Source organism: Apis florea, unplaced genomic scaffold (assembly GCF_048593485.1).
Source record: "Apis florea isolate Af1SG1 unplaced genomic scaffold, ASM4859348v1 contig_2495_pilon, whole genome shotgun sequence".
In the NCBI taxonomy this organism is placed as follows: domain Eukaryota; kingdom Metazoa; phylum Arthropoda; class Insecta; order Hymenoptera; family Apidae; genus Apis; species Apis florea.
In genome coordinates this window covers 464690-492359 of record NW_028256595.1, presented here as the reverse complement: position 1 = coordinate 492359, position 27670 = coordinate 464690, and the positions used below count along the sequence as shown (strand labels likewise).

At 30.8% G+C, this 27670-nt stretch overlaps 2 protein-coding genes and 2 long non-coding RNA genes across 8 annotated transcripts; 2 read left to right on the top strand and 2 right to left on the bottom strand.

Moving 5' to 3' along the window:
- Positions 1-722: 722 nt before the first annotated feature.
- On the bottom strand, positions 723-12623 carry LOC100869761 (E3 ubiquitin-protein ligase Siah1). Of its 5 annotated transcripts, XM_086906796.1 has the most exons (11): positions 12088-12623; positions 10496-10848; positions 10132-10371; positions 9835-10027; positions 3431-3576; positions 3151-3340; positions 2800-3034; positions 2589-2732; positions 2329-2502; positions 2040-2255; positions 723-1886 (listed from the first exon to the last, which is right to left on the bottom strand). In XM_086906796.1, the coding sequence occupies exons 2-11, from the start codon at positions 10722-10724 to the stop codon at positions 1215-1217; spliced, it is 2439 nt and encodes an 812-aa protein (XP_086762922.1). In that variant the 5' UTR covers positions 10725-10848; positions 12088-12623; the 3' UTR covers positions 723-1214. The 5 variants fall into 5 exon arrangements, with proteins under 5 accessions (XP_086762922.1, XP_003696933.1, XP_012346520.1 ...); XM_003696885.4 differs by lacking the exons at positions 9835-10027; positions 10132-10371; positions 10496-10848; positions 12088-12623 and adding an exon at positions 6112-6368; XM_012491066.3 differs by lacking the exons at positions 9835-10027; positions 10132-10371; positions 10496-10848; positions 12088-12623 and adding an exon at positions 4434-4786.
- A 625-nt stretch (positions 12624-13248) lies between these two features.
- On the bottom strand, positions 13249-17578 carry LOC100870713 (RNA-binding protein squid). The gene is made up of 3 exons (XM_086906797.1): positions 17382-17578; positions 15916-17014; positions 13249-15792 (listed from the first exon to the last, which is right to left on the bottom strand). Exons 2-3 carry the CDS (start codon positions 16297-16299, stop codon positions 15286-15288), a joined length of 891 nt encoding a protein of 296 aa, XP_086762923.1. The 5' UTR covers positions 16300-17014; positions 17382-17578; the 3' UTR covers positions 13249-15285.
- LOC147657822 (uncharacterized) lies at positions 16947-17786 on the top strand. Its single transcript, XR_015291714.1, has 2 exons — positions 16947-17205; positions 17363-17786. It is a non-coding gene; the product is annotated as an uncharacterized LOC147657822 (long non-coding RNA).
- LOC147657821 (uncharacterized) lies at positions 17783-18234 on the top strand. Its single transcript, XR_015291715.1, has 2 exons — positions 17783-17948; positions 18062-18234. It is a non-coding gene; the product is annotated as an uncharacterized LOC147657821 (long non-coding RNA).
- The last annotated feature ends 9436 nt before the right edge of the window (positions 18235-27670 follow it).

Sequence of the window (27670 nt, the reverse complement as noted above, 5' to 3'; positions counted from 1 at the left end):
TTTTCACTGTATCGCGTTCTCGTATAAAAACACCACGAGACTCGTGGAAGCATTCGAATAATCACGTTCTTTTCACGCTTTTCGAGGACGTGACGCGACCTTGCTGTGAACGACGTCAACATCACCACCGTACGCTTTCATGGCGGCCATCTTTTCGGGATACGCGAATCGCGGAACGGAAAACGCACACGCGTGTATATCTCCAATACATGCATTCACGCGCGACCGCTTATGTATGTATACACAATGGTCCTCTACTACGAATACCGAACAACGAGAATCAAGAGCGAGGGAGACACTTGTGCGCACGCATACATATACAACCTAATCATGCTAGCCTGGATATTTGGATAGCGAACGGCAATCCAGACACCGAACTAAAGAACAGGGAATGGTTGACGTTTCTTGTTTAACAGGGAATTGTGGCGCTGCTGTCCCTTCTCATTCGTTATCTTTCTCTTTATTCGTCTCTTCCTGTAGTCTTTACAAAATTTCTCAACCAATCACAATTTCATTCTTACTGTAACTGTTTTCATGATCTAGGGATTTTTTCAGTTTCGAATCTTTACTTTTCTCATTCCTAGGAATTATAATTTCTTTTTAATTGAATTTTACGCGCATTTTTTAAATCGGTTTTTCTACTTTTTATTATTCGTCGAATATTTCACCTTTTGGACATGTACTTAGTTACATGTTCAATATTCAATAATACATATAACATATTTACACTCTCATAAAGTATTTATTTATATTTAATATAATATTTAACATGGAAGATTTTGCGCCCTTGAGGTAGGTATCGATAAAGTTAATAAAAAATTCCTTTTACAAATATTCCTATTTACTTGTATGCAGAATAATTATACTTTCGAAATAGTAACATTTCTTAATCTATAAATAGTATATATGTGTATCAAAGTTTCATATAAAATTACATTTTTGCATAGTAAAATTTCATATAATTTTGAAATGTAAAAACATTCCTGTTGAAAATATATATATATGTATATATATATAAAGACAAACAATTTTTTCATACGTTTCTCTTTGTACATTAACACGAACAAACATTTCGATGTTTTATATGCACATTAAAAACAATATGGAATGGTTTTTTTTCATATTTTTAAAAATACTAAATTTTCTGTACATTTTGACATGGCAGTAGATTTTTATATTAAAACGATATCGGTACCTTTGTATAATCTTTAAAATTATAACTTTAATATCTCTTGAACTGCAGCAACAATTTTGTTTGAACTAATTCCATATTTATCCAATAATGCAGTTGGAGGACCAGAACGTGGTACTTCGGGAATAGCTAGCTTCTTTACTACAATATTTCTTTCCAAAGCAACTGCTGAAAGTACAGCTTCACCCAGACCACCTTCCGCATAATGATCTTCAACTGTAATAACTCTTCCTCCAACTTCTTTGGCATTTTTTACAATTAGTTGGGCATCGAGTGGTTTAATTGTAAATGGATCGATCACTCGAATATTTATTCCTATTTTAAATAATTCATCAGCAGCTTTAAGCGCTTCGTGCAAAGTTACACCAGCTCCAATTACAAGTACTTGATCTTTCGCAGAAGATTTAACCACTTTGCCTTTTCCAATAACAAAAGGTTCTTCGTTTTTATATATAACTGCCGTGGAAGGACGAGAAGTGCGTACGAAACAAACTCCCTTTGTATTAGCTGCTAATTCGATGGCGCGTTCCGTGGCAACAGCATCGGTTGGATAGAAAACAGTAGAACCAGGAATTGTACGGAACATAGCTATATCTTCCAGACCCATTTGTGATGGACCATCCTCTCCGATCGAAACACCGCAATGAGAACCAACAAAATTAACATTTGTTTGTGAAATAGCACCCATACGAATCTGTAATAATAAATTTAATAAATAAAAATTTAGATTTTAAATAAAAATTGACAATAATATTTTAATTCTATATTTATATTATATATATATATATTCTATATAATTTTATTTATATATTTATTTTATTATATTTATTTATTAACATATTTTTACCTGATCAAAAGCACGAGTGAAAAATGTTGCAAACGCAGATACAAATGCAACAGTTCTGTCTCTGCATGCAGCACCGATTGCTACTCCTACTATATTTTGCTCGGCAATAAAACCTTCGATAAATCTAGATGGATCGACCGTTTTGATTTTTTCAGCATATGTTGAATTCTTTGTGTCTCCATCTAGAGCAATGACACGAGAATTGTTCTTCGCTAGCTGAAGCAAAAAATACAACAAAAATATATACTTATCTACAAATACATATATCCTAAAAAGAAAATATACAAACCTTAACTAAAGCAGTACCATAAGCCAGTCTTGTAGCAACTTGTTCTCCTAATTTATAATTCGGAGGCGATGCTAATTTAATATTATTAACATCTACTACTGAAACATCATCAACTAATGGTTTCTGAGGATGTAATCCTAAAGGACCAGGATTTTTCAACATTCCAGTTAAATGCTACAATTGAAAAAATATTAATCTTTTAAGACATAAAATTATTTTATAAAAATAAAAATTGTAATTTTAAAAATTGTGTTACTTACTTGAATAATTTCATTTGCTTTATTGCCAAGAGGTTTTCCATGCCAATTTTCTTGATCTTCAATAGTAGGAAAATATTTACCTTTGTATGTTTTTGCTAGTATAGCAGTAGGTCGTCCTTTTGTATTTTGTGCTTCATGAAAAGCCTTATAAATAAAATGTTATTTCAAATTTGCTATTAATTTTTATCTATATATAAATATGCAAATATACCTTGGCTAATTCTTCTACATCGTGACCATCAACAACCAATGCATTAAATCCAAAAGCTTCAAGTCTTTTGCGATAAACTTCCATATTATGTTGAAGAGATGTTGGTTCACTTTGACCTAAACGATTTATATCAAAAATAGCACAAAGATTATCCAACTTATAATATGATGCAAAATGAAGTGCTTCCCATATTGATCCTTCTGCAGCTTCTCCATCACCAATCAAACAATATACACTATATATGCAATAATATAAATTTATTATTATATTTTGAAGAAATATAAAAATATAATATTGCTTGTGAAAAAAAATTTAAAATAAACAATAAAGAATAATTATTTGAGAACATACCGATAATTGGCTTTGTCAAAATTTTTTCCCACATAAGCCATCCCTGCAGAAACTGAGAGCCCTTGTCCCAAGGAACCAGTTCCCACATCAATAAAATTAAGTCTTGGTGTAGGATGTCCTTCTAAATCACTATCAAGTTTTCTTAAATTTAGCAATTCACTTGTTGGGAAAAGTCCTGCTTCTGCCCATGCTACAATTACATAAATAATATATTATAATTTAGATATTTTACGTTTCGTAAAATACTCGAATATTCGATGTACATATTTAAAATGTTTACCTGCATATAGAATAGGAGCAGCATGACCTTTGCTCAATACAAATCTGTCGCTACTTAGATCACGTGGTGCTGATACTTTGTAACGCATCGTATGAAAAAATAAGACGGACATAATTTCTGCCATAGAGGAACATGACGTTGGATGTCTAAATAAAAGTAAAAAAAAAAAAAAAAAAATAAAATAAAATAAAATAAAATAAAAAATTGTATAAAATTTGAATTATCAAATTTAAGATTGTAAAATATATCATGAATTATTTATATATTTCATAATAATAATGAACTTATTATCAAAGGTCATAAAGGTCATTAATCTCGATCATACGATCGTTGAATATTGAAATGATTATTATAAAATGTCGTTATGTAATATAGTCCGTATTTAATGTAAATAATTATCATTAAGTACCTATATTGCAAGAATTCTTGTTTCTTTTTATATTTTTTTATTAGCGAAATTTATATTATTGAATTTCATTGGTTCATATATATAATTTTTATATAATTTCATATTAATAATTAAATAAATGCTTTTTTTTATATTCTTCATATTTTACTGATTTATTATATTAAATTCTATTTTAATTTTAATTGTATATCATTTCATATAATTAAATCATTATTTAACAATTAAATAAATGATTTTCTAAAATATTTAAACCATGTATTGATTATTTGCAAATTAATTGTAAAGATTTTTAATAAAATTAAAGTATTAAGATATAATATAATCTTGCAATTTAAAATTAATTCTGATATAAAAGCATCACTTATTATAATAAAATATTAATTAACTAAAATATATATATAATGACTCTTTTTTATTAAATTTTTCCGCATATAATTATTTGAAAGAAAATCATTTAAGCATGTTATGGAAAAATATTAATATGTTAATAATACAAATCTTAATAATATTTTAAAATAAAAATCATACAAAAAATATGTTTTACAATTTCTGATAAAAATATGAAAATTTTCGGACAACTTTTCTGCATCATACCCGCTTTTTGATGCTTCTGTCGCTTTAATACACTGAATGCGAAGCCTGTTCGCAAGATCTTGAAGATTTTCCACATTTATATCGCGCACCATTATAAACTACAGAGAAATCCTTTCTGTAATCGTTTCTCAACGAGCGTTCGATAACAACTGGCAATGAGTAACACAGCCTTTTGCTCAGTAACTGCGCGCTGGAACTCCCTACTTTCTTCCAGACGAGTTATCGTAGATTTCAAAATCAATGTTCATATTTATATTTTATAAATTGAATCGAACTCTTTGAAATTTATGATTCCAGAACTATTTACTTACATTGATATCAAAAAAAAAAAAATGAAAAAAAAAAAAAGAAAAAAATTTATATTTATATATGTGAAAGAGAAAAACGCACATATATTAACATTTGATAGTAGATATTTTTTATCAGCATTACATTTTAAAAATAATAATTAGCTCGTAAAGAATATACAAATAAATAGATATTATATAATTATATTATATAGTGGTAATATATTAATGAAATTTATTTTAATTTAAATATAATGCATGTTTTTTTATACACATTATTTTATACGTCATAATTTTTTTAATGAACTTCTTTATCATTTTTATTCATATATATTATAGATATTGCAAAGAGATAAATAAACAATTTATATTCCAAGATTATATAAAAAAAATTACATATATTAAAAAATTGTTCAAAATATTACATCTAAAAAATTTTAAACGAAATATTTATTAAAATTGTCAATATTTAATATATTCTTCAATCTATTCAATACTATCATACATTCGTTATGTAACTATATACTATATTTCATAGCGTGCATTTTGGTATCATGCACGTGCTAGCTATGCGATTACTACATATAAAAGGAGACATAAGAAAACATGATACGATTTCCTGTCTATCTTTGGGCTTTGACTTTTTAGAACTTTTTTTTATAGAGTTAATCACTCGAAAATTTTTAACCTACTGTAGTATATATTCTTATTAATTATATAAAAATATAGTCTATTATAAAAATTTTAAATTATAATATTATAGATACGATAGTATGCATGTTTATGAATACATTTAATATTCAATAATTTATCTAAATTAGGGTATGAAGATTTTCTTAATATTTTAATAACGATTGTTAATAACGATTTAAAATTTTAAAGTAAAGAATTAAAATGAAATCTAAGATAAACTGATAATGATTTTAAATAACTATTTTATAAATAATTGTTTATAATTATATATATGTTAATTCGATCTTGATTAAATGCATAAACATGCATTTAAAAATATAATTATAAAATTACCTTGAACTATGAATTGTAATATAATAAGATGGCATTATTTGAAAAAAACAAATTATATGAAAGCAAATTAATATTATAATACATAAAAAATTTCTAAAATTAAAATTTTTACAGTAAAAATATTAGAGAACAAATTATACTTGTATTGTACAATATAACAGATTCTAAAGTAAATAATCTGTTTTTCACCTTATTTTTATCAAGATAATATTTGCGCGCGATTTTGCAAATGTTAGATTTTTTATTAAATTGGGATACAAAAGTAATAAAAAATTATCAATCGTAATATTAATTTATGTAAATGTAATGAAAGTTATTGAATAATAAATTAATGGAATTATTATTATAAAGTATAATGTACATACCCGGATTTGCTAGCTTGTGTGGCATTGATCGAGTGAATTCTCAATTTTGTTGCAATGTCTTTTAATTCTTGAATGGTTTTTGATTCTGGTTTGTGGTAGTTTGCCATTTTTTTTATATAAGTTATAACAATTTCTTAAAACTTTAATTGTGCTTTAAGAAAACTCCGGAAAAGTGCTGATCACGAAATGTGATTCTGAGCAACAAGTAGAATTCGCGCAAGCTTGACTTATATTGAATATAGAAAAGAATTCAAACTATAAATTCGTGTAGCTTGTACCAATAATGCTTTTTATTGCTCCTAGATGGCGTTATACTTTCATAATATAAAATTTCTATAATATATAATTATATATATAAATTATATCTTTTATTACAAAGAAAATAAATATTTTTTATGCTATTTATATATTTAAAAGAATATTACATATATATAAGAATATATAAGAAGAATATATAAGAATATTATTAATTATTATAATTTTATATGAATATTATATAATTTTATAATATAATTAATTATACAATATAATTTTAATCATTAAATTTTTTTTTCAAAAAAATAATATACAAGCGGAAAATTATATAATTTATATATAATATGGATATAAAAAAATTTTCATATAATATTAATTTAATAACAAATTTATTCGACATGTTTAGGAACAGGATTTGTAGTGTCATTTAATTCTATCAATATCGAAGTATTCACATTGATAATTTGATACATAATTGAGAATAAATTATTTACTTAAAACTATAGAAATATATGGAAATCTTAATATCGAATTATAAAAAATCGTAAACGGAAACAAATTGTAAATTATAATGTAATGTACATGCTTACAGTATCTCCATATAATTCAATTCTTAATATAATATTAATTTCAAAAAATTATTTTTGTAACATTATAAAAGTCATTACATTTTTAAGAAACAGAATGAACAAGAAAAATTATTATTAATTAATATCTCATAGCAAATGCGTCGTTTAAGGATTTAACTTATTTTTACAAAATTTTAAAATTTTTTTTATTGAACTAGGAAGTGAATTAACTATTTTTAATAATTTACGTGTGATACAAATATCTATATACTGTCAGCTGTAAGAATAAATTGTTACAATGAACAATTAAACCTTACATTATATATTGTAATGAATTTTAAATTTATATCTAAATACTTAAATAATATTATTAAATTGTTTATATATATACCACATCTTATGTATATTTATATATATACATGTAGGGATATATCATCCTTTCAACAAAATTCGCATTTCAGTATTCGAAACGATCGCTAATTCCATAAGCGTTCCATAATTCATATTTAATTACTAGTATATTTTCTTTTTTAATATTTTTTTTGATCAATTTTGTTCTAATTCTATGATCAAGCTTTTTATTATAATAGGTTTTCAATAGATGTTTTTAATTATATCTAAATGTGCAAAATATGCGGATCCATTGATGCATTACAACTATAAGAGAGAAAGGTCTGATAGTATAACAATTTATGTGATACATTTGAATGTTATTTTTTTTAGTAACCGCCAAAATTGCTGAAATTTTTAAAATATTAAAATTAAATTTCGTACATTTATATAAACTTAAAATAATAATGTAATGTTTTGCATATCTATACATATATATAAATACATTTCTATATATTTTTATATATTATGTTTATGTATATTTATATATACTTATAAATATGTATATTATAAACATGCAATTGATTCCCATATTCCTTTGAACTTTATATATATGCATGTTAACATATGATAATTTACATTACCAATTCATAATTTTATCACATGTAAAATTGTTCTATTTACAATAACTTTTTATCTATATTTGGAATGTTCAAAAAATTTACATGCAATTCATGATGACATAAAAACAATTTTTTTCCATATTTTTTTTCAATTGAGAATCTCAAATTTGATCAGGATCAAACTTATGCAATTTCAATTTTGTAAATTTTTTTCACTTGAATGCATCAATTCTTTATTCATATAATCAATCATATCAAATTGACATTTTAAGTTTCTTACTTGTTATATATCTTTTCGAAATCAATGTTTAAGAATTACATTGTTATTTGTCAAATTTAATTCACGACATTGAAGACTTACATGGACGATAATTTGAAGATTATGTACAACGTGTACAACGTCATTACTTACGAAACTACTATACAATAATTTAATGGATCTATATTTTTGAAATTATAACTTCTCCTCGTATAAATTTGTCCATTTTTGTATTAGTGAAAAAGAATGAAATCGCGCAATTTTATTCCGTTATTTTGCACCTTTATCGTATACCGACTACTTTCATGTTCCCGTATATATTGCTGATGTATATATGTTGTTTAGTTTAGTTTCTTTTCTCATAAAATTAAAGAAATAATGTTATTTATTATTATAATGCTCGCTTTGATAATAATTTAATACATTATATAATTAAAAAATTTCTTATAAAAAAGAAATCGTAATATATTTCAAATTTCTGAATACGTTAGAATAATTTTTGTCAATAACATATTTACAAATGTATTACTAATTTTTGATTTGATATGACTTTCTGTATGGTCTAAAATTGTAAATTTTTTAATGAAATATTTAGAATATAATGAAAATTCTATTGCGATAGTGACAAAAAATCTAAAATATCAAATATAGAAAATCTATAACATATATTTTAATTTTAAAATAAGTAAATTTATTGGAAAAAGAATTTACTTTTTAATTATAATATAAATGAAATAAAGTCATAATAAATATGCGAGCACACAAAATTTCTAAATGAAAATAAATAATGTCAAATATATGCTTAGTACATTGAATTTAATTACTATACGATAAAAAATTACGTATAGAGGATACTTTTCTCAAGTATGTACTTTGAATTTTTATCTATAATACCATACTTTGTATCATTGTAATTGATTTTTTGATGAAAACTATATATGTATTTTTTTTTTAAAATATGACGTTATTTCTGCAAAAAATGTTTACATTGGAAAAAATCAAAATTGAAAAGGAAACTATGCTCATAAAAATTTACACAGTAAGAAGTGACTAAATGAACATGATAATAGTATGCAATAGGTGTCAGGTACATTTTGGAATTGATGTTATACTCAGTACTAAAGCTTTAAAATCAGTATAGATATACTAAAAAAGATTGTTTATTGTTTTCACGTGTGGTGTTAATATCACATACAAGTACACTTTAAAGCTTCTAAAAAAGAGATTCTGTAACTGAGCTGTTTGATTTCTGAGCTTTGTCAAATATTCCAAACATTTCCTAACATCCATATTGCTAATATTTATCTATGGTAACGTAAAAAAAATGCTATATGTACATAATGGGCAATCCATAATACAACAAATTGAATCAAAAGATTGCTCAATACATTTAAAACACACTTTACACTGCTTTTTCCAGCTTTCCTCATGCCATAGAAATTGTAACGTTAATTCCTAGATTTCCATTATCGGCAAACAATTGCGCGATAGAGGTGTCAAATACAAGGCAGTCTGAATTTAAAATTGCAGATGAAACACCTTCATGAATAGAACGTGGCATAGCTTCCCATGTTAAACGTCTTTTATGCCCATTCAATTCTAGTCTATAGAATATAAATATTTATATTATATTATTAATTATTTTAAATAAAATTTTAAATATAATATATTAGTTATAATAAAATACCTATAGGCAAAATTTTCTGCTTGTTTTCTCGAACCAATCAATTGAACAATTGCGAAAAATTGTTGATGTCCATCATATTTTTCTTGTTTTTCAAGTACTAGCATAAAATGATGACCAAAACAAGACTGCATCATTACCCAATCCACTGCACCAGGAAGATTAATATCTGTTGCTAAGAAAACAATGTCTTCTCCTATAATTTAAGCAAATTTAAATAACTGAATGTTCTTTATTATTAATTTATTATTTATTATAATTAAAAAAAATACAAATGTATATCTTATTTAAAAAACTTACCCTGAAGAGTTGTAATGCTTTTATGACTCATAACAAGATGTGGCATTACTTGTTCAAGGGATCCTTGCCATTTACAGGAAGCACCTGGACAAGGACAACTATATGGACGGAATTCACATGCATCTTCATGATCTGCTTTTTCAGTATGCACTAACGATACTGTGCATCCACTTGTTGAATATTTGCAAGGAAACATCACATTGCCTGCCACTTTTTCCATAGCCAGATTTCGAATATTACCTGCATTACAAATTTAGCATTACAAATCAGTTATTTATGAATATATTATAATCATATTACTTGAATAAATTTTTAATATTAACAATTTCTTTTATTTATACAAATTTTATTATTAATTACATACCTAGTGGACCTCTACAGGTAGGACAGCAATTAAGCTTTGGTCTGCAATTACTACAAACAAGGTGTCCACTCTGACATTGTAAGATGGGTGGAAGAACATAATCAAAGCAAACTGGACATTCAAATAGACTTGCTAGATCGGTTGAACTGCTTAGAGATGATACGGTAGGTGCAGAGGAGCTTGCAACACTCCTCCCTCTCTTTCCTGTACTAATACTTAATTGAGACATCTTTTTCTTTTATTCTATGTATCAAATAAGAACACTTTGTCTTTTAGTTGATAAGAAAAATCTATTTATTTTCAAGATGTCTATTAAATGCGATACATTTTGGAATGAACCATCCACCTCATATCTGTAAATTATTAAAATTTCAACAATATTATATAGTATTATATATAATTTTTTTTTAATTTTAATATTTAAAAATTTTTGAATTTAAAAAATTAAATATTACAACTATACCTTTATATAAAATGAATGTCATTTCAATATGTTGAAAAATATATTTGACACACATATAATTATCTTGCATTATATATATATATGAAGAAAGATTATATGGTGTCATTGTTATCATACTTTATCCATATAGAATAAATAAATTCTTGTATATATATATATGTATATATTATTCTACAAGCATATTTAATGGTATATTTAATTATTTCAGTTAGTAAATTATTCATAGTTATATAAGAGTAAAACTTTACAGAATATATTTTTTAGGTTTTATATTTTTGTTACTTATAAAATATTCTATATTTTTTCTTTCAAGTATAAAAAACAATGTATAATATACTATATTCAAATGACATTGAAACGATGCAATAAAAATTTTTATCAATTTTCATTATTTTTTATCATTTTATCATTATTTCATTTTTAATCAATCAATTTCTACTTAACCAATACTTTAATGAAATGTATATATACAAAAATTAGTTCGAATTATATATATTTTATAATATTGTAATAAAAATATATATTTTATTAAAATACTCATATATACTTTCTTTTAATATATTTTCGTATTTTATCTAAATAATTTTATATAAAAACAAGATAATTGGTGTATATAATTCGATAAAAGTTTTATCATTTATACATACGTACTTTTATAATCTTTTAATAAATCAATATAAAAATAAAAAAATCTAAACTTTTTATCTAATATTTAGAATTATCATTAGAAAAAATGCTATAATTTTGAATCAACAAAATAATATAAATAAGTAAGGAAGATAACGTTGCATCGATCGTACGACCATTTATCGCATGTGCGTCAATTATCATTGTCTTTTTGGCAAACCGTCACAAGAAAGTTTGACAAATATTTCTCATAGAACTAAATCAATTTTTAAACGATATCGTATTCGCGGGTTATTTAATCCGAAAAGTAACAAACAGTAAAAATCTTGCAGAATAATATCGTGAAGCAAGTCACAAATCACAAGTCATGACGAAACAGCAATCAACAAATAAACAATGTGCGAGAAAGCGGATGATTCTCTTATGGAAAATTCTACGCAACAAATAGAATAGAATATGTACATTTGAAAATAACTTTAAAAAAATATGTATTTAAACTTACCGAATTAACAAACATATTAGTACGTCATTCGATGCGTACACTAGTTTTCACGAGATTGAAATCGGAAAATAGTAAGTTAAAAGGACGAGAGAGGGAAAGAGAAGGCACTTGAGAATGACAACGGAAATACGAACGAGAATGAAAACGTCGAGAATAACGACAAAGGGTGACACAATAATAGACGAATGTTTTCACGAGAACAACAACAGGAGATTTCATGCGACTTGACTTCAAAAATGTTGCACGAAATGCTCCCGATACTTCTCGGTACATCGATGAGGAATAAACGCGAACGCGATGAAATCGAGTATGTAATAGGCTACATCGCGAATTCTCCTGGCCAAAGAGGCAATATTAATTGTAATATGACTTTTGATAGTTTTCGCTGAGACATAGTAGCAATTTGCTCCTTTTCGAACCTCCGACACTTTAAGCTCTTTCCGTACAATAAGATGCACAGCAAGATGATGACACTGCAGCTGTCTGTCCGACTGCACGTCCGTCCGTTTACACCCATGCAATGCATGCAACTGCCATTAGCGATTATTCTTAAGCCGCATTCTTAACATGTTTTCATATTGTGAAATATATTTCGGTGAAAAATATATAGAAGAAAATATTTTATTACTTTTATATAAAAATTTTCAATATATAGAATACTACATATAAATATTTTCATGAATTTGTGTTACATAATTACATTAATTACGTAAAAGTATACAAAAATTATTTATAAATCTATCTATAATATCTATTTTTACATTATTCATATTTTCACACATTTATTTTTTCTATTAACCTTTAATAATGAAATATTAAAAAATCAAATGATAAAAACAATTCTTATTCTTATGATTTCTAGGTTCGGTATCGCTATAAATTTTATTTATTTATTTCTTACATACGCAATTGCTCAAAATTAATATTTACTCTTATATTAATTTTACAATTTTTCTAATAATAAAAAAGAAGTATTTATAATTTCGAATGTTGATAACACTTAAAAGTGAATTTCATAATTTTATTAAAATTCATTGTGTATCAACATAAAAAAGGATTTATATCAAACTATCATTTTTAAGATAATTGTATATTTTTACAAGAGAATACATTTCTATTCATTTATTTAAGCTTTCATTGTGAAAGAAGAATATCACAAAATACTTTTCAAGTAATGAATATTTTATTTTTTGTTATAATTAAAATATACACTGTGTCATGGGTGAAACAGGCGAATAGTAATCAATAGTAACAAAATATTTGTGTTATTTCCTTTAATTTCACAATCTGATCTCTTTTTTTAATATATATATATTTTTTCATCCACACGCAGCAAATATGGTATACACAGTATACAGATTTATTTTCAAAAGTATAATTAGTTTGGCTTAAAATATTTTTTTCAAAAAACGATTTATTTACCATGTACATGCATATTATGAAATTTATTTAAGCCAAACTGTCAATACTTTTGTGACATCTGAGAAAAACTTGAATGTTTAAAGCCTTATCAGCCTTGTGTGTATAATATAATTTCGATGTACCTAAATGTAGTTCCCACAATGCCATATCTACATTTTCTATAATTATTTTGTCACCCCTTTAAACTTTTTTTAGTCCAGAAAATCACAAGATGTATTGGCTGTCAAATTCTCTAGTATTCTGTATCATTTTAAATGATACTCTACATATGAACAGTCTTCTTGCGATATGAAGAACAGTCTTTGTACACCAGACAGGAACAACTGTTTGATGCAAATGCAAAAAATGTCATAGTAGCCTAAATTATACAAAAGTTATATTTTTATTAGTTTCGATGCCTTAAACATTCTGTTGATTCAGTGTTTGCAAAATTTTTGTAATAACCCACAATCATTTTTGCCATTTTTATATTTTATATTTGAGGTCTATGTGACATAGGAGTACACGAGTGTAGCAACTTTTGAAAATCATTGATTATATTAATCATATTTTTTAAGCTATATCTCATAGAAATTAAAATATCATTCAAATACCAAAAAGGAAAAAAAAAAAAAAAAAGAAAAAAGAAAAAAGAAATAGAATAAAAAATAAAAACAGAAAAAATAGTATATGATTTATCATAAAGTTTAGTGCAAATTACAGTATATTTATTGCTTTTCTTATGTGATTTCAAATATCATTTTAGAATATTTTGTAACCATCTTCTACCACTCGCGCACTCTTCGCGTATCTACCCAGGACGTTCATATTTTAATTATATTCATTTTTAATTATTTTTATCTTTCTCTTAATTCCTACTTTATTATATACTAATTCGCACACGTGTACAACATTATGTATGTGTACACGTATATACATATAACATACGAAGATGCGTATGTTTCTTACGATACCTTACGATTCGTATAAGTTACAGGACTTATTTTAGTGTACAAACAATCATAGATGATACTAGATAATACGTATAGGTTACAAATTTATGAGGAAGAAGTACGTTTAATTAGGAGTACGAACCATTGGTCCATGAATGGTACTTTGTTTTACGTCTATCAATTATCCCTAACTGACACATGCTTCCTGAACTGAAACTGTTTATCAACTTAAAATTCTATTGTAAACAACATTGTGTTTCTAATAATAAGATTAACACCAAGCATATAATAAACAATACTTTAGTAATGCAACTTAAGATGCTAAAGAATAATTAGAGTATTAAATTATAAGATATACATGTTAGTATTATGAATCATGAATAACAAGAAAATAGGAGTAAATCAATTGTTTAAATTTTCAACTTGTATATGGTTCCTATGTGTGAAAAACAACTTTCTATATAAAGTATTCGGTTTTAATAAAAATACTTGAAGTTTTATTTTAATAAATTCACCAATAATTTTTGTGTAATAAATGATAAAATGTGCATAGATAGAAAAAGACATGATCCTTTTGATTCTTTAAATTACACCAATTGTAAATCAATGAAAATTCCCCCTTTTTTTTAGTAAATGTACATAGAGTTATCTAGTATTTTACAGACCCAACATACAAAGATTAGGGAGTTTGGGGCTTTCATAAGAGTCTTTTAATGGCTCTATAAGCTCTTTTATCCCAAATTTCCCTATCTCAGTCTTAGCCTGCATTCAAAGATGTTCTACTCCTTACTATATTCTTGCTTTATCACCAAATTTTGAGTATATAGGATTCATAAATCCATTTTTAATACGGCTGATGTCTTTGAAATTGACGTGGTCCCTGACCATTTCCTCGTGGCTTACCTTGAACCCCATATCCCATGTTGTCATATCCATCATAACCAGCATAATCATAATTTGCGTACATATCATCATATCCCCCTTGATAGCCATTACAATATTCAGGAATGTAACCATAGCCTCCGCCATAACCGTAACCATAGCCTGGACCCCAAAATCCTTGATTCCTTGGGTCTGGATTAACTTTTACTTTTTTGACATCCACTTCTTTTCCATTTATCGTTTGTTTAGGTGTTTTTAATAATTTGTAGACAACTTCTTTTGAGTCAAATGTTATGAAACAAAATCCTTTTCTCTGATTTTTTACCTTATCATATGGTGCTTGCAATTCAACAATTGTACCATATTGTCCAAAATATGTTTTGATATCTTCATCGGTAATTTCAGGAGTAAGGCCTCCCACAAAAATTTTACCATGTTGTGGCTTTTTACTCACCCGCTTGGGATCCACCTATATCAAAACAAAGCATGTTTTAAGTATTTTTATCTTGAGGAAATAAAATGTAAAAAAAAAAAAAAGAGAAATAATTTTTAATCTTATATATTAAGTTTTAATTTCGAAAATATAACCAACCTTTCTTTTATTGATGTAATGCTCCCCTGAAGCCAGAAGTTTGTCGATCGTTTTGGGATTAGTAAATACCATAAACGCAAAACCTCGTGAAATACCGGTATAAGGATCAATTTTAACAGAGATACTTTCAATCTCACCAAATTTACTAAAATGATCTCGTAATTCTTTGTCCGTAGTATTACGCGATAGGCCACCAACAAAAAGTTTGCGTTCGTCATCTTTGCCTGGAATTCCGGCGGTAGCTTGTTGTTGTTGTGGTTGTTGCTGTTGTGATTGTGATTGTTGTTGTTGTTGGGATTGCTGTTGAGACTGCTGTTGTTGAGTTTGTGTCTGGCCGGTACTCTCGTTCTGAGCTTGATTCTGGTAACAGTCAACTGCCGCCATCGTGTATCGTTTAGAGCTTACCGCGTTAAAATCACGTCAGAAAATATAAAGTGGGCTGGTCGAACTGATGAGATCAGTAAATGCAACGGTGTACTGCGCACCAGAATAATTTCGGAGCAGTTGGCACGCGTCACAGTCGGTTCTTATGGTGAACCGGTGCCGGCTTACGACCGAAAGAAAGAGAGTCAGCAACAGTTTCCGATTCCCTCTAAGCCTGTATTAACATGACGCTATTCGTTCTTTCTAGTGAGACGCAATTCATCTCTCCAATCACAATGGTAGATCCAAGAGACATTGCCGGAAATTCCAGTTTATTTCCGGTGATCATTTCATTACTAACTTTAATCAGTTTTCCAAGAAAGTGAAAAATTGACATGTCGATATAATTATTTGTTCTTTAAATTTATGACTTATTTTTATAATGCTTTTAAGTTCACGTAATGGGTGATTATCGAAAGTCCTTGAACATTGCTGAATCCGAACAATGCACGAACACCTTTGTTCCTAACTATGAGATCAGGGCTTTCATTCGTTGAAAAATGCATATTTTTAATTCATATTGTGACAATCGTATCATAATATTTTTCATAAATTAATAACTTTTTCCTTTGCTTTTTCATATAAATATTGATTCAGGTTAGGTTAACGTTTAGGTTGTCAAATTGATTTTTGTTAATGATGTTTAAATTTGCAGGATATCATTGTTATTCTATATCTATAAATTATTGGAACATATATATAATTAATTTACACAATCACGTTATTTTAATATATTCTTGAAGTTGTAAAACTGAAATCACTGTAATTATAATGCACACATTTCGATCAAATTCGATATATAATTTATCTACTCTTTACTTTAAGTATAAGTATAAAAGCAACGAAACGATTTATACAATTCAATCAGTAAGTATTGGAATATTTATAAAATAAAGCATGAAAATTAAAATACAAGTAACGTATTAATTGTTTGAATTGATATCGATTATATAATCGAAAATATTTAATCGAAAATAATAAAAGATAATCTTTATTTATTTTTAATTTTTATTTTAAAATTTAGGAACACGTGGTGTTCTTACTTGTTTGTGCACCGTTTAAAGTCGCTGCTTTCTTAATACATATGTAAATATAGTCAGACAGAGAAGGTTGTATAAATAAAACACAGGCCCTCGGCAATCCCGGCTTATCTTTTCTTCAGTCGAACAGTTTAAGAATAGAATAAGGTTCTACGGGATAGACTGACTTGTTGTTAATTATAGAACACTCTTATATGTACCTTTGCAAAAAAGATATAAAAATTATGATATAAAAAATATTTTGCGAAACGATATATATAAACATCGAAATTGCAAAATAAAAATTTTTATCAATATTTTCATTAATATATATATTGTAAAAAGTTTTTTCTTCTTGCACTGTTTTATCGCGAGTCAGTTACGAAAATAAATGCTAATGAACTCACTTGATGGCGCCACTATATAAAATCGTAGTTCTTTTATAGTTCTTTTGATTTTTATACATTTTAAATCATACATGGAAGTTATTTAATTAAAAATAAAAAATAAAGAATTAACAATGTGATGTTAATATGTCAGAAGATAAGTTTCTAAATCTTTTTGACAAATATCTTTTATAAAATTATTTGAGTAAGATTTTATTCTTGTTAATTATATAACAATGTCAATCACATCTATCCTTGACAGTATTATTTTTATTACAATGATTATATTTTTCTTTCTACGTTCTTCGTCTTTTCTAGGATACGTTAACGCATTGTCATATGTTGTTGAAATAAGTCACAATCTTGTCCGTAATCAATTATATAAATAGATACGAGCATCGCGCAATACAAAATATACAATTTATATTTGATGCATATATCTATATGCAAAGATAAATAAATACATATGTATGTATGTAAGCTAGGTTCAAGGAATATTTTTATTTCGTGAATGATATAATAATTTATCTAATACTTACATATGTTCGTAAATGTTCATATTTATATATATATATATATATATCTTATGTTTTCTCATATTTTCTTTAATGTTATGATTTTTAGTAAGAAAAATGATATCGAAAGAGAATTTTCAAAGTTTTCCCTTCAAGAGAATATATTTTGTAATTTGTAAGAGGTTAGATCAATTATTTTTGACAGAATAATTTCTAAATATGTGTATGTATGTATATATATATATATATATATTCTCGATGTTTGATTGTTTCTCAATAAGTACGTTTCTCTTTAATTTTTCATTTTCTCTATTGGATGGATCTCGCTCGATCCTGGTAACCGAAACGCCATCGATACCATGACGAAGTAACGTGGAGTATAGCATTAGGTGTCGTGCTCGTAGCTTTTATGGAAGGGGTAGGGTGAGAAAGAGCGAGAGAGAAAGGAAACGGGGCGTCGCGACGCCAGGCGTCTCTAGCGTCGAACCGGCAGCATATCGTTGAGACGAACGTGTCGTGTGCCGTCGCTATCGCCACCGTGGTCGTTATCGTTATCGTAACAGTATTCCTTCAAGTAAATTTTGAAAATTCAACACGCGAATTTCTTGGTCGGTTTCCATTTATCGGTTAAGAGTGAAAATTTTCATGAAACCCTCTTTAAGAGATTCGCGTTGAGTTTAATTCGATCGAAATAACGCCCCAGCTCCCGGTCGTGATGAACAATCGTGATGAGAAGGAAGTATACGCGTAACAGGGGCCACGGCTACGCGTAACAGCGAACTGGAACGGCGGAGTTTGACAAAAGTTTGTGTACGGCCATGCTTGAAACGGCAAAATCTTCATCACTGTGAGCAAGACGGAAGGTGAAAAAGGAAGGCAAACTAAGGAAAAAAATAAGTAAAGAGGAGAAGAAGAAGAAAGAATAGGATAAGAAAGGGAAAGAAAGAGTGAAAGAGTGTATATGAGTGTGTGCTGAGAGAAAAAGAGGGGAGGGCGAGAGAGAGAGAGAGAGAGAGAGAGAGAGAGAAGGAAAAAGAAAAGGGAAAAAAGAGAAACCCGGAAGAGAGAAGAGTGATCCGAAATATCGTTGACGGGACAACACGAAACAATCAGAATCGTCGATCCATTTAAAAGAGAAATCGTCGAGAAGATTCGCGAGGGTGCGAGCTGACGATAACCGTAGTATGAGAGAAGAGCGGCACGCAGCGAGAAGGTAAGGTACTCGATTGATTTGCCGTCGATGTAGACGACGCCTTTTTTACATCTATTATTTCTAAATCATCGTCGTCCATCCGTGATTACACGAATAAAAAAGAATAACGGAATCGGGGTATCGTACGTATCGTAGTGATTTTCCTCGAACGATTCGATCGATTGTACGTTGATCGTAAAAATTGTTCGGAAAAAGACGGAAGATTTATCCGATCGGTGTGTGTGGCTCGGCTCGTGAACACGTTCCACGAGAAGGGTTAAAGAAAGCTCGCTGGGATGGCGTAGAGAAGGGGGATAAAGCAAGAGGCGGTGGAAACAACGATAGAGGTGGAGGTGAAGGCGGACAAGGTGGTGAAGAGAGAGAGAGAGAGAGAGAGAGAGAAAGCGAGTGAGCGGGCGAGAGAGAGGAAGAAAGAGAGACGAGCGAACGAACGAGCGCGTAACTAGGTGCATCATGAATAATACGCGCAGCTCGTGAACAAGTGCACGCTCGTACGATTCTGCGTTCGTGGATGCGTGAGGGTGTAGAATCGTATACGTACGGGTTTATTATACACATACGTACATGCATATATTCGCGTACATATAAATATAATCGAACGCACCCAGATATCTATTTATAAGTTTAAACACAGGGCGAGAAGAAGGAGTGGTGGGAATCTGTAGCGGATGCTCGGTCACTGGTGCCGCGCGGCTTCTGCTAGTGATCTTCTCCGCCAGTGTAATCTCCCACGGTGATGCTGTTATTCGTGCGGTGACGAATCCTAGCGCGTTAACCGGATCGAATCCGATTCGAGAAAAATTTCATTTTCCCGCTTCGATGGAAACGACGATTAGGGATTGAAGCGAAGGGGACGAGCGTGAAAAATCAAAGGTGAATCGCGAAAGTGATATCTTCGTCGAGGAATGGTGTATCGTCCTCTGGTGTGAAAAAAAAAAAACGCCGTAAGAAAGGAAAGTTAAAGAGGAGGGAGGATAAGGAGAGAAAAGAGTAAGAAGTAAGCGAGGAGAGAAAGGGACTCGAGTGGAACAAGTGTTGAGGAATCGCGAGTGCGTCAACGCGGATATGACGAGAGGATACGCCCGATTCTCGTGATACGCGACGTAATCGTAACCATCGATATACCGATCTCTCGCAAGATATGCGGTAAGTCGTCAAATTTTCCGCCTAATAAAACTTTCCGCCCGCGAGATTTTTCAACTTTAACTTTTTCTTCCTTTCTTTCTTACTCTTCCTCGATCTTCCTCCTCGCGATCAATTTTCCTTAACGCGTTATACCTATATCGAATTTCCATCCTTCTCTTTCCTAATTTTTCTCCTCGAGTTAAATTCACGTTTTGGACGCACGTGCACACGGAAGAATTATAGTACGTATACATATATCGTTTCAAAGTTACCGCCTTCTTCGTGCCAACAAAACGGTTAGCTACGGACATATTGGTTGTAGAGCGTACGCCGTGTACACTAGCGTTCGATCGAGATTTTTCAATTCGTTTGGAATATGTTCGTAAACAATTCACACGCGACGTTTACGATTATATAGTTTGATAGATCTGTTGATATAAGAGTTTGTTATCATATTTTTCATACAAGCTTTTTCTTTTCCCCCCATCATTTGGATCAATTTTCGATTTTCGGGGGTTCACGAGATGTTAACGAGTTGTGTACAGGCAACGTTAACATGGGGGGGCACGAGTTGATTAATAGAAAATCGATAGGAAAAATTTGTAAAAGCCTCGGCATATGTCTGCCGTTAATTAGAAAAGGGCAGTGATGCTCCAATTCTCGTAAAAGCTTCTCGATCGTTAATTCGAGTTAAAAAGGACAATACCTAAATGCCATTAAAAGGGCATCGTGTTCTTCCTTTAGAATCCCACCACCCCTAAGTATCATCGTTAACGATCCTTTTCATCTTCTCTTTCGTACGACCTTTCTGGAAATCTGTTTCCCTAGAAAATTCCAAAATTGGCATCGATCTTACGACTCTAACGATCTTAATCTAAAAAAAGGAACGGACGATCCATCGTGGATCCATTTTTCAACTCGAACACGTGTCGTAAAAATTTCCATCGTATTCCTTATTATTCCGCTCATAATACACGACACAATATCGATCTGCTTCATTTTTACTTCATTCTCTCGTTTTATCTTCGATCGTTCGAAAAGTTGGCTTGCTACGGGTCTCGGTGAAGTTTCTCGAAGAAAAACTCGTCAAGTTTGGATGTCAATCCGTTCCCCACGGTTCAAAATCGGGAACTAATCCCAAGGAAATTCGGGTCGATGTGTAACCAGGTTCTACCTTGGATTCCCAGTCGGCATTCCAAGGCATTCCGCCAGGAACGTTGCCTTCCTTTCCCAACTGTAGATTATTAGTTAAACAGACGTCATCGCGTCTTGAATTCCGTTCTCTGTTCGTCGCTCGCGGTCCTTTCGAACAAACTAAAACGGTTTCTTTTCACACCTCTATCTCTGTCCGCGTGAGAAATATTCAGAGAACAAAATATATATATATATATATATACATACGTGGTAGATATTTAATTATCACACACCACGCCTCAATGATCATAAAAAAAGTGTAATACGTAAAAAGAGGATGGTACGTATTCGAGGAAACTATTATCCACGAAATTATTATCGCTTTGTGTCGTGGCTTCCCTCGTTAACGATCGGCCGTTAGTCTCCACCATCAGCCATTACAACTTATTGTCATCGTAAAACATCGATAAAACGATCGTTTCGCGTTACTTGTTACCAAACGACATTGTTTCAAATGTCTCGTGACGCATGAGTCGTAACGAGAAGTTGCGTGACAATTTTATCTGAAAAAAAAAAAAAAAAGACACACAGTACGTTTTCTCCTAGGGTTGATAATTCGAGATCGAACGATAACAGATAACGAATTACCAATATTATCCACGAATACGTGAACAGTCACATATATTGGCATATAATTTTTCGAAATAATTTTGACGAAAGTTTTTCACACGTATATATATATATATATATAGGTATATAGTAATTACCGAACCGACTACAAATACAACAGTCGATAAAGCAGATTAATGAAGGATAAAACAGAGAAGATTCTTGAAGAAAGGCTAATTTCATTATTATTATTAAAAAACTAACAGGGAAGAGTTGATTGTACAGGGAACAGGAAACGATCCGATCGACGAAAAAAAACAAAAGCTGGATTCGTATTCGCTCGATATTCAAGCTAATGATATTCGGTATCGTCTGAACTAGTCACGCGAGCGAAACACACAAAGAGATCGACTTTGATTCTTCTCCTCGAAAAGGTAACGCCGCCGCCATCCTACCTTGTCATTTCCCTAATGAAAGTTGCCACCCAGGCCAATCGCCTAAGAAACTTCATTAACGTGCCACCAGATATCACGACCATCTTCGTTTCCGTTTCATTCCGGCCGCATTATTATTTCCACTCTACAGTTTCCACAATTAAATTAATTCTTGCTTTCGAACGGATATCGTCACGTTTGAGCGTACGTGATATATATATATATATAAATAAATTGTGCTTGGATATTGCAAAACACAACCGTGAATAATCGAAATAAGAGAAAGGGAAAAATCATTGATTGATTATCCCCAAGATTCCTTTTGTCGACATGCCCTATAGAAGAGAGTTGAACGATAACGTTTCTCGGCTGTGCAGGATTAGCGCGATGACGTTCGAGATCCTCAATTCGATCGAGTTTCCGTTTCAAAACGCTTCCGTCGACGGATCGCTTTAGCGACAAGGAAATTATCGTTTCCTTTCTCCGTCCAAAGTGGCGCGAGTGTTTCGCTTCAACCGTATCGATCCCCTTTAATCGAATGGAATTCTTTCTCGATCCGAAACCGTTTTTACAACATCTTTCGCCCTCCAAATTTTATCTCCTTCGTTCGAATTAATGTATCTCGAGTGAAAAGAAACGTGAGAAAGAAATTAGTAATACGTATATATAAGATCAGAAGATTAGAGCGATATAACGTGTACGTATAATATATATATATATATATATATATATACATCACGAGCAAAGTCATTATTCAACGAGAATAATAAGATGTTATTATATATGATTATATAAAATACCCTATGTATTATATGTAAAATATTATATATACATAGGATATTGCAAAGATTATTAATATAATAGCGATGGAAAAGGTGCGGAATCGGTTAGGAATTGTGGAAAAAGTGTAATCGAGATGGATGACGCGGTTATGGTGGATTTATCGCGTATACGAACTACTGGGTTGCTTGCTATCGAGCGCACGTTTGCCCGAGCCGGCAAGGGCATCATCCACTTGGGGCGCGGAATGGAAAAGGGAGAGGGCGAGTCATCGATGTGTCACAAGTGTCTCTTTCGAGGAAGAAGCGTCAATTCTGCAGATTCGATGTTGGGATATCATCCCAAATGCACTCGACTCGGTGACCTAGAGTGTCAACTATTTTTAAAGCTCTTTTTTTTCTTTCTTTCCTTTTTCTTCATCCGTTTCGTGCTAAGCGACAAACACGCCAAACGGGGATAACAAGTGAGCGGGAACGAATCGAACTTATGCCGTTTCAAACGAAAAAGAGATGAGACGAAAGAGTTCGACGAGCTTCGCGTCTAAGAGTAAAAATATCTCGGGTTTTGAGAAGAAACGAAATTAACACGGATCGCGGTAGTTATAGTAGTGATATTCGATTTTAAACATTCGATTTTCGATCGTTCGTGTTTTTACACGTACAGAATCTGGCTAGCAGAGTTGAGCATTGACTCGTTGAAAAAATAAAATTAGTCAAAAATTTCGAATAAAGTTGATCATTGATTACTCAAAATGAATAATAATTTATTCATAGTATAGCTATAAATTTCGACCGATTACATTATTCGCGATTATTATTATGTTTCGAACCATTTCGAAATTATCCAAGTAAACTTTGCTCGTAAACTTCAACTATTAAATTTTGCTCGTCATTATATACCATACCTAAGTTTTGGACAAAATTTGATCGAGCTTGTTTCATACGCACGTGTTGCGTCGCGTCAACAAATTGTCGTCGATTTTTTTCCACGACTTGTCGATTTCGAAATATGGATTCGATATCTTAAATCGATCGATAGCGATTCGAAATCATCTCGTATTTTGTATCGTTCTTCCTTCTTCGATCGGGTCGGTTTATCAAGCGTATTACGAATAGGTGGGAACGAATAGAGTAGGATAAAAAAGAGAAAGGACGACAGAAACAGAATGGTGGTTTATTTCACGAGCGATCGCTTCTCTTTCACCAAGCCGAAAGAGAGAGAGAGAGAGAGAGAGAGAGAGAGAGAGAGAGAGAGAGAAAACTTGGCGATGCTGAAATATTGATATCAGCCTGGAAAACTGGGCTCGAGTTAACGGACAATAGAATTATATACGTGGGACGCATTGTGCCGGAAACGCTCCTCCATCTTTTCCCTCCTTCTCATATTTTATGAATTCTCTCTTCCCGGTGTGTTTTCCTAATTTTTTTTCCACCCAATATTTTTCCACCAATCTTTTCAAGTTGACATGTTGTTTTCTACGATGCATACGTACTTCTTTTACTTATTTTTTTCCATTCCCCTCCCCTCGCTGCCAAAATTCGTTTCAATGAGTTACGTAAACATTCGCCACGGATCCCGCGATCGTTCATACGAAACGTGTCAACGTAATTCGATATCTGACACTTTGGAACACGTAAAATGACACCGCCATGACAGATTGCAGCGCCACCCTGCTTCCTTTTTAAATATTCGCTCTAACATATCTTCCGTTGATTCCTCAAGATTCTTTTCCCAACGGAAAGTTAAATGAGATCGAGCGCGCGAATTCTTTTTATTGTCTGAACATCGGGCAAATCCTCGAGCGAGTTCGATCGTCTGATTTCGTAATTCGTATAATATAATAGAAACGAGTGGACGAGTGAAAAATTCCATAGTACTTATTGTTATTATATACATGGATTATCGCTCGCGTTTAACTGGTGCGTCGCGTGTGGTGGATGGCGATCTGGCGCGGGATTGGATGGAAGGAGGAACGGAACGAAAGAAGAGAAGTATATGACTCGAATATGACTTGGAAGGAGAGAAAGAACGAGGATCGAACGCGTGCCAGGAGGTAAACGGGTAAACGGGTAAGCGGCCCAGCTTGCTCGATGCCTCCGTGGGAGCAAAGTGGTGGACTAAATTTAACTCGTTAGCCAGTAGTCGGTGACTATCTTACGAACGAGCGTGTCTTTATATCCATTTGACACGAGGAAACTTTGTTAACGTCGATCGAAAATTTGTAAAAGCGAAAATAAGTGAAAGGAGTAAATCTTCTAGGATCTTTTCTAGGATATCCTCGATACATTTAACGTTAAACTAATTAAAGAAGTAACGTTTTATTCAACTCGTTTATCTCTGATCTTTCCTATTACCGATAAATGATATTATGTTAATAAATGTTAATTCTTTCTTCTCGTAACGTTATTTTATTATTATTCAGGTCGTTAGGAATTTAGATATTAGATCTTTTCATTCGAACGAAAGAACGGTCAAATGAAATCAGGTGTTTTCTTTATGCAAGCAATGAAAATAAAAAATTGCACGACTATGTAATCGATCCGTATGTAAAAAAACACATTTTAAAATTTAACTTCTTTTTAAATTTATGATTGTAGTTATGTAATGTGTGTTTATTTTCTCGTCTAATGTATATTCAATAAGAATTGTAACAAAAATAAGGTTAGGTAATTACGAAATTAATTATGCGTGTAAAACGAAAAGCGAATACGAATATTATGATACACTTGTTCATAAATTTCACAAATATTTGGACATTTTGAATTGCGTAGATGTCAAAAAAGCATTTTAAAATGTAACTTTTTTTAAAATTTATGGTTTTAGTTTATTTTCTCGTCTAATGTATATTTAGTTGGAATTATACGAAAAATAAGGTTAGATAATTATGCGTATAAAACGGAAGGCGATTTTCATCGCGAATATGCGAATATTTTCAATATAAATGGGTGATACACTTGTTTAGGAAATACTTGGGCGTTTTGAATTGCGTAGTTGTCAAAAAAAAAAAAATTTTAAATGTAATTTATTTAAAATTTATAATTGTAGTGAATATAATGTACATTCATTTTTTTGTTTAATATCTATAATAATTGTAAGAAAAATAAGATCGGTAATTAATTATAATTACAAAGATTAATTATGCGTGTAAAAGGCAAAGTAAAGTTTTCATCGCAAATACGAATATATACTTTTGGATGATACACTTGTTTAGGCATTTTGAAAACGAATTGCGTAGCGTGTCAAAATTAGCTTCTCGAATAATTTTCGTGGAACAATCGATTTCTCGAAAAATACACCTTATATATATATCTCCACTTGATTTCGTAAATGTTCTTAACTATCGCTACGATCGATATTCGAAATTATTTCCCTGCTTAAATTAAACAAATTTGATCATCGCGGGAGCAAGAATTGTGCGATAGGCATCGATTTAAACGAGGCAATGATAGATCCATCATTCATTCCATCCAACGATTCCGTCCACGAGAGACGAGAAACTCGTTCGTGGATAGAGCTTTCTAGTATTCAAGCCTGCTAAATATAGCACGAGTCCCACTGTCAAATCCCAGATTCCCAAACTTGCCTCAAAACTCGACTCGTCGTATGGGTTTTTCCAACGAATCGGTTCAATTCCTCCCCTCCCCTCCTCTCCCTCCCTGTTCCTTTCGGATTATCGGCTGCTATCGCTTTCGAAAAGAGAATTCCGCCAAATTCATTCTCGAAACCTGTCTCTCTAAATTCTTCTCGCAACGGGAAAAAAGTGAGGATTTCGGTTTTCTCTCACGATCCATCGATCCTGTTCGAACGAAGGCAACGAGACGAAAGATCGGCGGAAATTACGTATTCGATTGGAAGTTTTGGTCGGCCGGTCGCGTTTATATCGGCCGCGATAAAGCCACACACTTTAGAGATAGAAACGGGTAATAAATAGTATTATAAAAATGTGTTGTTCATCAGGTCACGGAGGGAGGTTGGAAAGAGCTCAGTGCCGTAGCATGCCGGCGAGCTGCAGCGGGTGGTGGGGCGTCTCTGAGAGAGAGCGTCGATCGGCGTCGTCAGGCGTCTACTCGGGCGTCTGCGTGGTCGAGCAGCGGAAGGGTGCCTACGCGAGTATAAC

Coding starts and splice junctions, on each gene's coding strand:
- LOC100869761 (XM_086906796.1), bottom strand. CDS start 10,724: ATGTCTCAATTAAGTATTAGTACAGGAAAGAGAGGGAGGAGTGTTGCA. Junction 2,256..2,328: donor ATGGTACTGCTTTAGTTAAG/GTTTGTATATTT, acceptor TTTTTGCTTCAG/CTAGCGAAGAACAATTCTCG. Junction 1,887..2,039: donor TCACTCGTGCTTTTGATCAG/GTAAAAATATGT, acceptor TTATTATTACAG/ATTCGTATGGGTGCTATTTC.
- LOC100870713 (XM_086906797.1), bottom strand. CDS start 16,299: ATGGCGGCAGTTGACTGTTACCAGAATCAAGCTCAGAACGAGAGTACC. Junction 15,793..15,915: donor ATTACATCAATAAAAGAAAG/GTTGGTTATATT, acceptor GTTTTGATATAG/GTGGATCCCAAGCGGGTGAG.